General features: G+C 43.5%; 1 protein-coding gene across 3 annotated transcripts in view; it reads left to right on the forward strand.

Moving 5' to 3' along the window:
- Positions 1-15,105, forward strand: part of RSRC1 (arginine and serine rich coiled-coil 1) — a 108,171-nt gene that overhangs the window by 22,608 nt on the left and 70,458 nt on the right. For 2 of the 3 annotated variants that reach the window (XM_064665730.1, XM_064665731.1), the window contains exon 4: positions 3,839-4,009. The exons of the other annotated variant lie outside the window; for it this stretch is intronic. In XM_064665730.1, the coding sequence (XP_064521800.1) occupies positions 3,839-4,009 (171 nt within the window). The remainder of the gene's footprint in view (positions 1-3,838; positions 4,010-15,105) is intronic. 3 annotated transcript variants of the gene reach the window in all.

Raw genomic sequence — 15,105 nt, forward strand, 5'->3', positions numbered from 1 at the left:
ATCCAATATTTTACATTTTAATTGATTACCTGTGAAGAAATTAGCAAATTAACACTTATTGTGCAGTCGCTGAATGGGCTTTTATGGAGCCTTTCGGTTTTTTACAAGCGGCCCAAGCGTGGATGGAGTAAAAGCCCTTTCCTAGGGCTGGGGCTGGGGAAGGGATGGGGGGAGCCTGGATTATCCAGGGTGGGAATTTCGGGATCCTGAGCCATGCCAAGCATCTGTGTGTTCTGCAGCTCGGACATGAAAAGCAGATTGGAAAGTAATGGCTTTTCACAGAATTTTGGGAACATATGGGCTTATCTGGATCTAAGGGCTCTTTGAAGATCTTTGAACTTGACTAAATGACTTAACCTTTGGCTTGGTGGGTGGGTGTTGGTGGGTGTCACTTTGGGGGAAGGGGGGGGTCCCTGCTGCAAATTTACTCTCCAGCTTCATTTTTCTTCTTTCTCTCTGGTAGTTCTATAATTTGAACGTTTTGGGACTTGCTGTAATAGGACTAATCGTGATTCTTGTTATTTTTCAACAGTAATAAAATAGGAAATCTTTCTTCTCTGTCAGATCTGTGGACTTTTGTTCTTGTTTAGTGATGAATTAGTGACACAGATGACTCTTTGTAGCTCCATTTGATCAAGTTTTATCTTTATTTCCTGTTCTGCAGATCTTGCAAGATACTTTAATAGGAATTAAAAGGGGGCTTAGAGAAGGGGGGAGAGGGATTTCACAAGGGCATGGAGGGATAGGACAAGGGGGAGTGGGCTGGAGCTGAAGGAGGGGAGGTTTACATGGGATATTGAGAAGGAATTGTTGGCTGTGAGGGTGGGGAGGCCCTGGCACAGGTTGCCCAGAGAAGCTGTGGCTGCCCCTGGATCCCTGGGAGTGTCCAAGGCCAGGTTGGAAAGAACCTCAGAGCCCATCCAGTGCCACCCCTGCCATGGGCAGGGACACCTCCCACCAGCCCAGGTTGCTCCAAGCCCCATCCAGCCTGGCCTTGGACACTTCCAGGGGTGGGGCAAAGAACTTTGTACAGTGATGGAAAATCCAGGAAAACTCCTCTTTGGAGGAGTCTGTGGAGCAGAATTCCCCATTTTTGAGAAGCTCCTCACTCATATCCCACTGATATCCCTCATATCACTCACTGATATCACTCATATCCCACTGATAATCACCTGCCTTCCTCACCTGTGTCCCTGGGACAGGGAACACAAACGGTGTCAGGGGTTTCCTGTAAGTGTAAAACCCAAAGGGGAAACAAGGATTTGGGCTCTGGGATAATGGATTTTATGGTGTGAAGGGTTGCACACGAAACAACAGTGGCAGCTTCTGGAGAGAAAACTGTTTGTCAGTTTGTCAATGCTCCTGTAAGGGCAGCACCACAAGTTTGATGCAATAACTCTGTTTTTTCAAAGCTGTTTTCTGGGTGTAAATGTTACCTGCCACTAGTTCTACTTAGACATGGGAACCAACAGGAATCTGGGGTTGGAGCATCCAGCTAATCTGAGCTGAATTTGTTGTCTGCACCTGCAGAAGGAATATGTGAAATCAGGTTCAGATTTGAGTTGAGAAATTCTCTAGCAGTAAATATTTTAGATTCCTCAGTTATTCCTGCTTGAAGGACTAGACCCTTAAGTGAGGAATGGCCTTGCATCAATTAAAGGTGATTTGTGTTGCTACAGGACTTCTTTTTTTGTTTGTTTTGGGGTTTTTTTGCTGTTTTGGACTTTACATCTTACCTTCAGAGTTCTGAGAGATCAGGGTTACCTGGGAATGGTGAATTTGGGGCAGTGCTCTTTGAATCTGTGGTGCCTCATCACAGTGAAACACCATCTTTGTGCCAACCAAAAATTAGATTTAATATCCAGAATCATTTCTTAGGTCAAAAATTCCTCTACCTGAGGGCTAAGAACGAACGGATAAATTTGTGATGACATCCTAAAAACCCATTTTGGGACAGAAAAACTGTTTTCTCTGGTTAATAACACACCAGTCAGGGGTAATTTGATCTGCTGGACGAGTGTTAATGGTGGGACCAATAATTGGGGTTGTGGTGCTGCAAGGTGGCAGCTGCTGAGGGAAACCTGAGCCCAGGTTTGACCTCTGGGCCTGGGCTGGAAAGCTCCTGGCAGGAATAGGGACATTAACCCCCATGTGCTGGACAAATTCCAGGCTCAGGAACAACATTCTGCCCCAATGTAATTTATGGCTTCATCTGGAGGCAGGATTTGCTTTTGCTCAGCCTATTGTTGAGTTTTATTAAGCAGTTGTTGCTTTTGAGCCGGAGCGATTTTTTTTTTTGTGTGTGATTTGGCTTTTAAAGGCCTTGGGAGTTTTGCATTCCAAGAGGTGCTAAAGACATTTTTTTGATGCTGTTTTAAAAATTGTCCTTCCCCCCAGTCCTCTCGTTTTTCCATGAGGTGCCATCAGAACTTCTATAGGATTGTGGAATCCCAGCATGGTTTGGGTTGGAAGGACCTTAAAGCCCATCCAGTTCCACCCCCTGCCATGGGCAGGGACACCTTCCACAGAGGTTGTTCAGATGTTCATTGGAATAAAAACTAACCCAAACTTGACTGGCTGTTTTCCCAAATACTCCTTTTCTGCTCATGTAGCATAGAAAAGGTGTATTGATCCATGTTAAATTATTAAATAAAATTTAGAAACTCTTCCAAAAGAAATTCAGGAATAATGAAAAGGATTTTTTTGGATACATCTAGAAATAATCCTAATACTTCTTCACCTTTTTATAATGAAGTTTATCAGGAACAACATAAATTTATCCCAGAGGAATGGATAACATGGTTGAGAGTGGAGTGTCCTATGTCCATGTAGGAACTCCACTGAGAAACCCAAGTTACAAGTCCTGGTAACCAAACCACAAAGAGATGCACAAACCCCTGCACCTGTGGGCAGTTTCTTGGATTATTGGGCCTCCAGAGTTGGAATATTTTTATATTTATATTATATATATATGTAATATTATATATATATTTATATAATATATATAATTTTATATTTTCTAAGTTGAGCAAGTCCAGCCATCAGGAGGTTGGTTTGGACCCTTCACTTCAGGTTTTTCTGGGTCTTGTTGGAACAAAACAGTGATAATGGTTTTCATATGTAAATGCACAGTAGCAGCTGTAAATTCTTTATTTTCCGAGCTGAACTGATTAGAACTCAAGAATTTAAAGTTTAATATTCCAGGAAAAATCCCCTTCCCCTTCCCCTTCCCCTTCCCCTTCCCCTTCCCCTTCCCCTTCCCCTTCCCCTTCCCCTTCCCCTTCCCCTTCCCCTTCCCCTTCCCCTTCCCCTTCCCCTTCCCCTTCCCCTTCCCCTTCCCCTTCCCCTTCCCCTTCCCCTTCCCCTTCCCCTTCCCCTTCCCCTTCCCCTTCCCCTTCCCCTTCCCCTTCCCCTTCCCCTTCCCCTTCCCCTTCCCCTTCCCCTTCCCCTTCCCCTTCCCCTTCCCCTTCCCCTTCCCCTTCCCCTTCCCCTTCCCCTTCCCCTTCCCCGCTCCAAGATTAATTTGTTGATGGATGAATCCTACATAGTATGGTTTAAGTGATTTTATATATTTCTATATATGATATATATATATTACATTTTATATTTTTCCTTCAAAGTAGAAGCAATGCTTTCTTTCCCACTTTAGATAAATGGACAGTTTCAAAGTATTAAATGACTGAATATGTTACATTATTAACGTGTTCTATTTATTAAATGCAGTATATTACCATTAAATCCTGAGATGTGTGCCGTGGTTGGGTCAGATGACAGATCCAACGTGCAGTGACAGTGGCAGGGGTGGTTGCTGAGCTCTGACCCTGTGGCTTTGGTGCAGGTCCAGGTCCCGAGGCCGGCAGCGTTCCTACAGCCGGAGCAGCGAGAGGTCCGGCCACAGGAGGACCCACAGCGGCTCCCGGGAGAGGGAGCGGCGCAAGGGCAGGGACAAGGACAAAGCCAAGGACAAGGGCAAAGGGAAAGACAAGGAGATTTACGGCACCAAGGCCGGGTAAGTGAGGTGACAAGTGATGGAATGGTAACGAGAACCAGGCGACGGGGCGGTGGTGTTTTACCCCGGAATGATTTTCCCTTGCGTGGTGGTTTTTTATGGGCTAAGTGGAAGTTCTTCAAAATGTTTGAATGGTGGGATTCTTAGGATTTCAAAATTATGGAATGGGACAATATTTCCCACTAAAGAATGGTTTAATTTACAATTCTTTCCTCACCCTGGGAGGGTGGGGAGGCCCTGGCACAGGTTGCCCAGAGAAGCTGTGGCTGCCCTTGGATCCCTGGAAGTGTCCAAGACCAGGTTGGATGGGGCTTGGAGCCACCTGAGCTGGTGGGAAGTGTCCCTGCCCATGGCAGGGAGTGGCACTGGATGATCTTTAAGGTCCTTCCAACCCAAACCAGTCTGGGCTTTGGTGTGTGAGAGGTTTTCTGGGCTCTGTGTAGAAGCTCATCTCAAGTCCCATTGGATTTGGGTCCCACTGAACAGTGTCCCAGAGGATCCTGCTGGGCTCTAGGTCCTTTTAGAACAAGGATCAATAGGAAGGAGCTGTAGGAGGAACACAATGCCCAGACAATGTTTTTTTAGGCGAGCAATTAATCTCTATATTTTGATAACTTACAAAATTGCTCATGCTAAATTTGAAAGCCAATTTTGGGTTGTTCCCAGGGGAGTTGGGACAAAGGGTACAAATTGATATAGAAACACTCTGTGCCCTCAGTCCTTTCCCTCTGAGCTCAGGGGCTGACTTTGGACAAGGATTTCTGCCTTGGAGCACGATCAGACTGCAGAGTGAACCATACCTGGCTGGTGCTGATATCATCTGTGCTTCATAAACTTTTCTGAGGGGGCACAACATGTTTTCCAGTTTAATCAAGTGCTGATCAAAGTGTGTCTGTGCCGAGAATATGGATCTGAGCAGCTTTGCCCCTTTATTTGTTATTTGTGATTTGGAAGATTGAGGCTTTATCAGCACCACTTTAGTGTTTGGGAAAGGCTTTGCAAAGCCACAGATTTGAATACAGAGGAGACAAATCCCTTTGGGGTTCTTATTTGAAATTTGTCTATGGAATATTCTGTTATTGACCACAGAGAGAGAGAATCAACTGTAGGAACAAAGAGAGTTTCTCTTTGCCTTGTTTGTGCTCCAGGAAAATGAGGTGTTTTCCAGTTGTGTTTTTCTCAGAGGCTTCCTCAGGCCTCCCAAGCTCTCCTTGTTCTTCCCCTGCATCATTTATTTATGTATCTGTTTTCTTTTTGGGTGAAAAGCGTGGAAGAGAAAAGATCCCCTTGGCCAGGTAAACTCACCTGTCCTTGAATTATGGATGTAGAGGGAGGAGGATGGTGGAACACAAACTGAGGGAACTTCTTGCCTGTGTAAGTCTGTTGGCTTCTGGAACTTTCCCTCTGTCCCCTGCAGCAGCAGGGAGATTCCATGGTTATGTTGGATCCAGTTTGAACAGGGAAAAAAACCCAAGTATTTTATTTTTCCTCCTGGCCTATTCTGCTGTAACCAACACAGCAATGGTGCTGCTTTTCCAAATTGTCATTCCCATTTCTTTTCTGCTGTGAAGTATGAGGAAGAAAGTCTAAAGACACAAAATCCCTGTCAGGTGCAGGTTTGGATGTGAAACACTGAGAGGAATCAGCTGGAGGTGACTGTCCACGTGAATGAATTTCTAGATCCAGTGTCTAAATCACCACTGAAAGTATCTCATCACTCTCCAGAGCCTCTCCAGAACCTCCAACATCAGGAATCTGTAGAGGAAACAATCCTCTGACCTCTGTGCTTGGAGTAGATCCTTCCTCAAAGGCACATCAAGGACCAGGTCTAGTTTTCAGTTTAAATTTATAGCTGTTTGGAATGTATTTATTCAAAATAGCCACTTTAAAGCTATAATGAAGATCATCCCAGAGCCAGATTGTGAGAAGATGGAACATAAATTCTCAGGTGCTGCTTGACTTTATAGTTTAACTTTGCATAAAAGAAGGTATTTCAGTTTGGCAGCACTGCAGGTTATCTGAGAGTTGTTGTATATTTGGGACTTTACTGTTCCTCTGAAGTAGAGAATCAAACTACAGGTTTTTAATTAAGGAGAAAATGGTTTTATTTGTTTGTGGCTCATATAAACCAATGATTGTCTTTTCTGTGCTTTGGCTTGTGTTTGGTTTTTAATTTGGGGTGACTTTAGATTCTCTCAAGATAGATCTTGTCTTCACAGGAAACATCTCAAGAGGGATTTGAAGAGTAGAAAAGGAAAATTACTAAAAAAAAAATTGTTCTGGTCATTGTCCTTTGGCATTCTCCATTTCAGTGATGATTCTTTAACCACGAGCACTGAACTTCTGCTCTGTTGGAGGTGTTTTAGCAGTTCTGTGGAGATGGGCTGTGTTACTCCTCTCTTCTCCCAGTCTGAAGTGGTTTAAGGGATGTGCTGTTTGTGCAGCCCTGATGGAGGGGGATGGCTGGAAAGTTCATGGACAGCACCTGATGGTACCTGGGCACCAAACCTGGTGTGAAGAGCAGCCTGTCAAGCTTTGAGAGAGTTTTGTGCTCACTTGAAAGGTAAAGCAGCACAGCCTGGGAAATATTCCTGAACACAGAATTGATCCACCTTTCAGATGATCAGGATTGTTTCATTTCCAGGGAAGACTCTTTGCACAGTAAAGCTGCTGACAGGCAGGCAGCAAGAAATGTTCTTAACTGGTTCACAGTCAGCTCCTGCAGTGCTGCTTTTTTTCCCTTCCATTTTGCAAGTCATCCCAACTGACCAGTTTGCTTTGGTTTCCTCTCATCCTGGATGTTCAACCCCTGTTCCCCCTTTGTGTGTGTGTTCTGGCAGTGCATGGCAGAGAGAGCTTTATTACCTGGAAGGCTATAAAAAAGAATCAGTCTGTGATATGGCTCTTTCTCAACAACTGCTGGCAGCGTGTCCAAAGCGAAAGCACGTCTTGGCCTCTCAGCCTTTCCTGTTCCCCAGTCCCCCAGCCAGGTTTGCAATCCCATTTTTGTGTCTGTGATACCAATATTGGTCCCTGGTGGTGCCCCGTGGCTGCAGGAGGATGCTGTGCCTCTCATTGCCTTGCACCACTGTTGCACACCAGATTTTGTGCTGGTGCTCCTGCTCTGCCCCTGCCACACACAGGGGGGACTTTGCTCTTCCCAGGGAAGTTTAACAAGTTAATCGAGTTGTTACCACACCTTGGTAATTTTGACAGAGCTCTTTGCATTTACTGATACATTATGAAGTGTTGTAAATGGAGTTGATAAAATAAGGACTGATATACATTCTGTGATGAATTATCATTGTCTCTGCAAAACTTTCTGATGCATAATTGACATCTGGTGTCTGGTTTTTACCAATAAGTTTTAGTCTAGTGATTTTTTTTTTTTAATTAAATTTTTGTTTGAAAGACCCAAAACCTTACTATTTTTCATTCTGCCAGAATAGTTGATCTGTCCCTGCATTTGGCTGTCCCAGTCCCTGTTTTTCTTCTCTTGGTTTTGTTTTTCTTCCCCTGCAAAATGAATCTTTTGCAGGAGGATGAACTCTGGGCTGAAGCAAAAACATGAGTGGCATTGATTAGAAAAGGTCACTGACTGAAAGGGGAAGAGCTTTGTCTCTGCATCCAAGGAATGGGACAGGTTGGGATGAATTTCCCTTACCCAGAAGGGAGTAGTAATTCTCATGTTAGACTTTTGCTATGGGGTTTTGATTGATTATGGGAAAATCAGTCATAGTTTTCCTGGACTTATGTACTTATGAGCTTTTGACTTAAAAAACCCACTAAAAACTTGTTTATTGGTTGGTAAAGCTGAATGTGATGTTTGTGTGAGCCATTGAATTTTGATGTTTAAAGTCTTGATTAGCTTAAAAAAAAAAAGCAAGTTCTGGCATTGTGAGACACTTTTCATAAGGCTCCTTGTTCACTGTTGGACTGGGAGGAAAAGCTACTAAAAGCTTGCTGGCTTTACATAATTTTGCTGGATTTATGGGTTTCATTGTTGCTTCTGCCATAGTGGAATTTTGGATTACTGGTTCAAGTGATTTTGACAATTTTTAATGGAATAAATTAAGAGCAGCTTCTCAGCTGTTATGAGAAAAGAAGTGGTGACCCATTAATCAAACCTGACCAGTTTAATTTCTGATGCTTGGTGAGGTCATTGATACATTTGGGCATTAACTGGTTCACAGCTTCTGAAATCCTTGGACACATCACAGGATCCAGAAGGGTTTGGGTTGGAAGGGAATTTAAAGGTTAGCTTGTCCCACCCCCTGCCATGGGCAGGGACACCTTCCACTAGCCCAGGTTGCTCCAAGCCCTGTCCAACCTGGCCTTGGACACTTCCAGGGATGGGGCAGCCACAGCTTCTCTGGGCAACCTGTGCCAGGGCCTCCCCACCCTCACAGGGAAGGATTCCTTCCCAGTATCCCATCTAACCATGTTCTTTGTCATATGAAGCCATCCCCCCTTTTCCTGTCAATGTTACAGCACTAAAAACTTTGTTGTTAAAATATAATCCTAATTTTTCCCTTTTTTTCTATAAGTCTTTAAAGCTGTGCTGAGGTCTCTCTGTGTCGGCCCCTTTTCCCAGTGGCACTTCCCCAAAGCCCTTGGAGCTTGATTCCCGTGCTCAGTGCCCGGGAAGTTTCCATGGATGGGACATGGGTGGTCAGTGCCTGTTGAGCTTTTCGTTGCTCGGCGCGAGACCTCGGGAGCAAATTGGGAATATTGGACTTTTCGGAGCTGCCAGCAGTCAGACACCCCTGGAGCTTGGCACGGCAGTATTTTTGCCTTCCCTCTTCCCCCACTGTGCAGTGGGAAGACATTTATGGTAATTTGGCCTCATTTGCACACAGGTTCTGGATGGGGGGTGCTCAGGACTGCTCTGGGGTGCGTGCCGGGATCAAAGCGGGGCCGTGGGAGCGCCGTGCTCTGGCACCCACGGGGGGCTGTTGTTTGCATGAAACATTGATCACCCCCCCAGCCTGGCAGCGGCACACTCTGCGCTGGGGTAACGTCTTCTCATGCAGAATTGATCGGAAAAGACAATTGGAAGGAGGGGCTTTGGGAGGAGAGGCTTTGCTGCCTTTCCCCGGCGGCAGAGGGAAGGGTTTGACTGGGGGACGGTTCCTGGGGTGCATTCGGGGTGTGGGTCACGCTGAGCTGCCAAGAGTTTGGCTTTAATGAGTAAAACCATCTTAAAATGGTTTATTTTCAGCAATTGCTTCGATATGAACACGTGAATGTTCTTTTTGTTTCGATTCTGTTGGGTTTTAACAACAGTTGGGACCAGTTGTGGTCCCATAACTAAGGGATAGGTTAATATTTGTAAATTCAGCACTGACTTAATAGTGGGGACTAATACACTACGTTTCTTAATAGCTCCATGAACATCAACTCTTGTATTTAAGACTATTTGCTAAGAAAGTTAGGAATTATTATTAGAATATATAAATAATATACATTTTATATAATTATATATTAATAATATATATTAATTATATAATATATAATTATAATATATAATATATTATAGAGCATATATAATGAATTTATAATAAATATATTATTAAATTATATATTAATAATGTATAATTAAATATATAGTATTATATTAAAATATTAATATATATTAATACTATATTGATAGATAAATATATATAACATCTTTGCAGTATAAACCGCTTTTTTTTAAACAAAACTAAGATCCAATGATTAATTGATAGCATATTTCTTATAGTAAAGCAGGATTGATTATTCATATTTAGTGGAAGGTGTCTCTGCCCATGGCAGGGGGTGGAACTGGATGAGCTTCAAGGTCCTTTCCAACCCAAACCATTCCAAGATATTGGCAGTTGCTGGCTCTGGGCACTAAATCTCAGGTGTTTCAGCTGCTTTTGGAGACTGAGAATAACTTTCTTATTTCAAAGTGTATGAAATTAGTACATTTTCTTCCAGAGTTTGGTTATTAGAAAATAGTTCTGATGTGCAAGGAATCTGCAACTGCTGTTTGTTAATGTGGTGAATAGACTTGCAAAAAAAGCTTTCTGTAAATAAAGAGGACTTAAAAATTGATTATTCTGTAGCTCTATTTTATCTTTCACAGAAAGAATCTCTTTTATCACCTGCCTCCTGCCATGGCCCTGAAAAAGGGTTTTGCCAGCAGGGAAAAATGAGAGGTGGGTCTGCCACTGGTGCTGTTATTTCTGAATGCTTTTTAGCCTGAATAGTATTGAGGATACTGCACAAAATTTTCCTAAAGCTCCCTGACTCAAAGAGCTGGAGCCATGGTGGTTTAAGGTTATGTGAGGAGCAGTGTTGGGTGGGAAAAAGAATATTTCTCTTTCAGACCAACTGGTGTCCAGCCACTTCCTTTGACTCCCTGTGGGCTTTGGAGGATCTTTAAGATGTATTGTCGTGGCAGAGGAGTTACTTACCCAGAATAAAAGCAAAATACCTCTTCTGTTTATTTATTTATTTATTTATTTATTCATTCATTCATTCATTCTTCCTGCTTTCACCTTCCTTTCTATCTCTAACCCGAAGGCAGAGTCCAAATAAGAAGATAACTAAAGAAGTCACCTCGTACTCGTGGTGGGTCTCTGAGGTGAGGTTTCTGCAGACAGACTGAGCAACTTTGCCTTTCAAAATCCTCGTTGCCTGGTGGAAGAGGAGCTGGGTGGTTTGGGCTGTTCCCATCCAGGTGCTCGGAGGAAGATTCCTGGGAGTATCCCGGACTCTGGGTGCTGAGGGCACGTGTGAGCACTTTGAGGATGAGAGAAAAGGAGTTGAGGAGCTTTTCTGGCAGGGATGCTGAGGTGTTGAAGGCAGGAAGAAGCAGCTGAGAGGCCAAATGAGGACAGTTTCCTCTGCAGTAAGTCAGCCAAAGGCTAATGGGAAGCAGAGTGAGGGTTTTCCCTGGAAAGGACTGAGACCTCCAGATGCCCAGAGCAGCTCGAGGGTCACTTGCCTTTGACCGAGATTTGTTGCTATTGTTGTCTGAGCTGTGTTGGCCTTGTTTTTCTTTTTGTTTGCTAAAAATCCCCTTTTCCGACTCAAAAGCCTGGCCAGTTATTTAATGGGCTGTGAGGCAGCAGCATATGGGATGATTTCTTTTCTTTTCACTACCAGACAGCTGGAAAACCCAGTGTGGATGGTACATGTCTGTAAATTGTCCAGGAGGTGTCAGGGAACCTCTGAGGCTGGAAAATAAATAGATTTTAGCCCAGAGTAACCGTTTCATTTTCATTCACTAAAGTACTTTCTGTGCTTAGCACAAAAATCTGAGTTTTGTGTTCCAGTTCTGTGGTTCAGACTGTCAGTTAGTGATGGTTGTTAGATGAGCTTCCCTGCTAAATTTGTGTACTATGTTGAGGGAATTATACTTCTCTGTATTTCCAGAAATAGGTTTTGGAATGCATTTGAAGGCAGTATCTTCAAAGACACACATTCTTTTTAAGCTGTTTAAAATTTTCCAAACTCTCCGCTCCTTAAAACTGCCAGCCACCATGATTGTCCTTTTGTAAGGATATAATTTGCATTATCTTGGGTTTTTAGTGGAATCATTCCTGAAATACAGGGCATTCCTGCTGGAAGGGTGTGTTGGTTGCCCACATGTGCAAACACCACAGGCTCTGAATGTAAACATGGAGTTTTGCGTTTTTTTTGTTGTTTTTTTTTCCCACCTTGCACTGTGAGAGCAGCTGACTATTGTTTTAATGGCCTCTCTTAATCTGTGCATGAGGAATCCGAGGGGAATGATCCGGAGCTGTGAAAATCCAGTTAGTGGGAGCTGTAATCTCTTTACTGGGTTTAAGGAGTTGGAGTGACACTGAGACACCCTGCAGATACTGAACAGCAGAGATACAGTAATCACCTCGCCCGGGCTCTGCCCAGCCTGCAACTGAACCCCCTTGTCCCAGCAAAAAACCAGGAGACCCCAGGAAAAACCAAACCCAACCCAACCAAACGGCCTCCTCAGAGCAAAACAACCCCATCCAAAGCACATGCTATTCTGAGGTGAAATTGAATTTCACATTAAAGTATTAAATTCTTTGTTCCACCTTGTTTTTTGGGTAAAGAGTGCTTTTTCTGGAATGGGCATTATAAAACATCCCTTGCTTTTGATTGGGAAAGGAAGGAGGAGCATCTGTGCTTGAAGGAAGTATTTCTAATGCAGGTCTAATTTTGAATCTGTTTGTTATTTTGAATTGTGAAATAAGGTGAAAAACTGAAATGAAATAATCTAAATTGTTGATTAGTGACAGGACTATAGAGGAAAGGGTTTTAAATGGAGAGGGGAGAGATTTAGATTAGAGAAATTGTTCCCTGTGAGGGTGGTGAGGCCCTGGCACAAGTTGCCCACAGAAGCTGTGGCTGCCCCATCCCTGGAAGTGTCCAAGGCCAGGTTGGAGCAACCTGGGCTAGTGGAAGGTGTCCCTGCCCATGGCAGGGGGTGGGACAAGATAACCTTTAAATTCCTTTCCAACCCAAAGCCTTCTGGGATTCCATGATTTGCTTCCAGGCTCTGGTTTCATCCTTGGCGTCTCCTGGTGGGAATGGGAAGATCCAGAGGAAGCATTTTAGCTGTGCTGGGGATTCTCCTGGATCCCGACTCGCTCCTCATCTGCTCCCAGCAGCTGAAGTTCTTGTAAGACAAGGCCCATTTAATGGTGAATTATGTTGGGAATGATTTCTTCCTGGGCTGAAATGGAAACACGAGCTCAGTCCATTCTCTCCAGATGGATTAAGGAATCGATCAGCGAGGGCTGACTTGGCTGCTCAGATCAGAACCTTTTGAGGCTGCTTAATGGGATCATGTCAGAGTGGGAAAAGGGGCTTTTCCATTGATTCTTCCAGGTGGACATTGCTCTGTGCTTTGAAAAATATTATGGAAATACAGACAATGGATTTATAGGAGAGGGTTTAGCAGAGTGATGGGGCATGGGGGGATGTGTCTGTCTCTACCATCTCCCTTTTCATTTCTTATTTCCTCCTTTTTTCCACCTTGTTAAAGTAAAAACCTTCCTCTCCTGGCCACATGAAATAGTGTTTAAAAAAACTGGATGAAATCTTGGGTAACGTTGGCACATGAGTTTCTACTGGGATTTAATTTATGGCAGGCCCTCTGTAAGTCAGGAGCATGAAGAGGGAAGAGGAGGAAGGGGTTTGTATGGAGTGGGAGCCATTAAATCTTATTTCAAAGGTCACAATGTGTTTTGTATTGAGGAGGACAAGAGATTAAAATCCACCAATTAATTTGTTTAAAAAACCAAACCAAGCTTTAGGCCCCAGAGCTTCTTGGAAGCTCTTTCCTTGAGCTTTAGAGGTTAGATAACAGAACTCTGCTCTGGAGAAATATCTGTATTGAGATTAATTGGAAACGTTGGAGGGTTTACTTGCTTATTTTTAATAAGGTACAGATTAAAACACAGTTTAGAAATGAAAAATAGTCAGAGAAGCCCAATGTTGAATGTTCCATATTGCACCACGTTAACTTTCAAATGTTTTTCTCCTCCCACCAACTCTCCTCAGTTGTATTTTCATCATGTAGAAGGCTGTAATATATAATTATAAAATCCTGACAGATTTTAGCTCTTGTTGCTGCATTTGAGTTCTGGCTTTTGGCAGCTTTTCCTGGCACTGCAGTTTAAGCTTTCAGTCCTTTTCAGTGGTGGAAAGGCTGTGGGATGAGCCCAGGACATGGGGGGGTTCCTGGGTACCACTGCACATCCCTCTCCAGCCCATCAGTCTTGGCTGTGACTCCAAACTGGGAGTGATCTGAAATGGAACTTTGGGACTCAGCTGTGTGTGTCCAACAGGGAAGGTGCTGGGAATTAGTGGGGACGAGTACAGACAATATTTTCAAAAATATCTTCCCCTTCAGTGCTTTTCAAAGCTCTGTCTATTAAGCAATTCTGAAAATTTGCCTTGCCTTGGATAAATGATCCTTCCAGTAGGATCCTGCTGTAGGGGAGCACTTCCCTTTTCCTTCCACAACCCCTTCTCATGTGGATAATATGCAGGGAAATACTTCTTTTAGGCGGTGTGGGAGTAGACATTTTGGGAACACACATCTCATCTGAGCGTGGCAGTTCTCCCACATGATCCCAGAGATATTTCCTTCTGCCAGGAGAAATGAGGAGCTCAGTTTTCCGTGGAGCATCATCCTCCCTTTTCCTGGTGTGCCTTTAATCCCGCGCTGTGTTTGTGTAATGCAATAGAAATGTTGCTAACGTGATTAGACTTTTCTATCTTATTAGCTCCAATACTGAGCACAATAAAATGGAAAACTGTTTAAATGTTATGTTTAAGTGCTTGAGATAAGAGTTCTTGTAAATGAAATGTGATTACATTTCTGTAATAGATCTTCTCTGTCTGCTCGGACTTTGTTGAGCGATGTAATTCTTTGGGGATTGCTGGTTCCCAGTTTGATTTTTCTCTTTTTTTTTTTTTTTTTAGAACTATTACACAGCAGACAATGAGCAGAAATCTGTTGCAAACTCAGGGTTTCCTGTCTGAGGCAGCAAACCAGGGCTCCCTAGTTTTCTTTGTGATAACCAATTTGAATTAAAGATAATTCCCCAACATCACCTTGAATTTCCATCTGTGTAACCCTGATGTTCTTAAGCGTTCTGCATTTACCTAATGCTCTGGGCTATTTTCCCTGAGCATGTATGGAAAACTGGGACTATCCTCCAACTGGAGATGATATGAATAACAATTGTTTGCTGATCTTCCCCTGTATCTCCCTGGATAACCTGCAGCCTGCAAAGGCTGAGGAAGTGGCAGATAGCTTTTGTCATCCCTTATCCGGGCTGTACACTTGTAAGGAAGAGCAGGGATAATCGCCTAAATCTAATTAGGGGTTAAAAGAGGCCATGACTGTGATGTGGCAGTGAGACACCTTACTGTAGCAATCCTGTTTGCATTAGAAAAATAAGGTTGTCATATTGATTATTCAAATGAGCTTATATTGGCCATGGCTCAATGGCTGCGTCGCAGCTGAAGCACTCGCAGGTCCCAGCTTTTCAGAGCGGGCCCACGCTCGGAGCATATTTGATGTGCTGTCTGGTTTGCTCCTTTAAGGGGTT

The sequence above is a fragment of the Pseudopipra pipra genome, chromosome 10, assembly GCF_036250125.1.
Source record: "Pseudopipra pipra isolate bDixPip1 chromosome 10, bDixPip1.hap1, whole genome shotgun sequence".
In the NCBI taxonomy this organism is placed as follows: domain Eukaryota; kingdom Metazoa; phylum Chordata; class Aves; order Passeriformes; family Pipridae; genus Pseudopipra; species Pseudopipra pipra.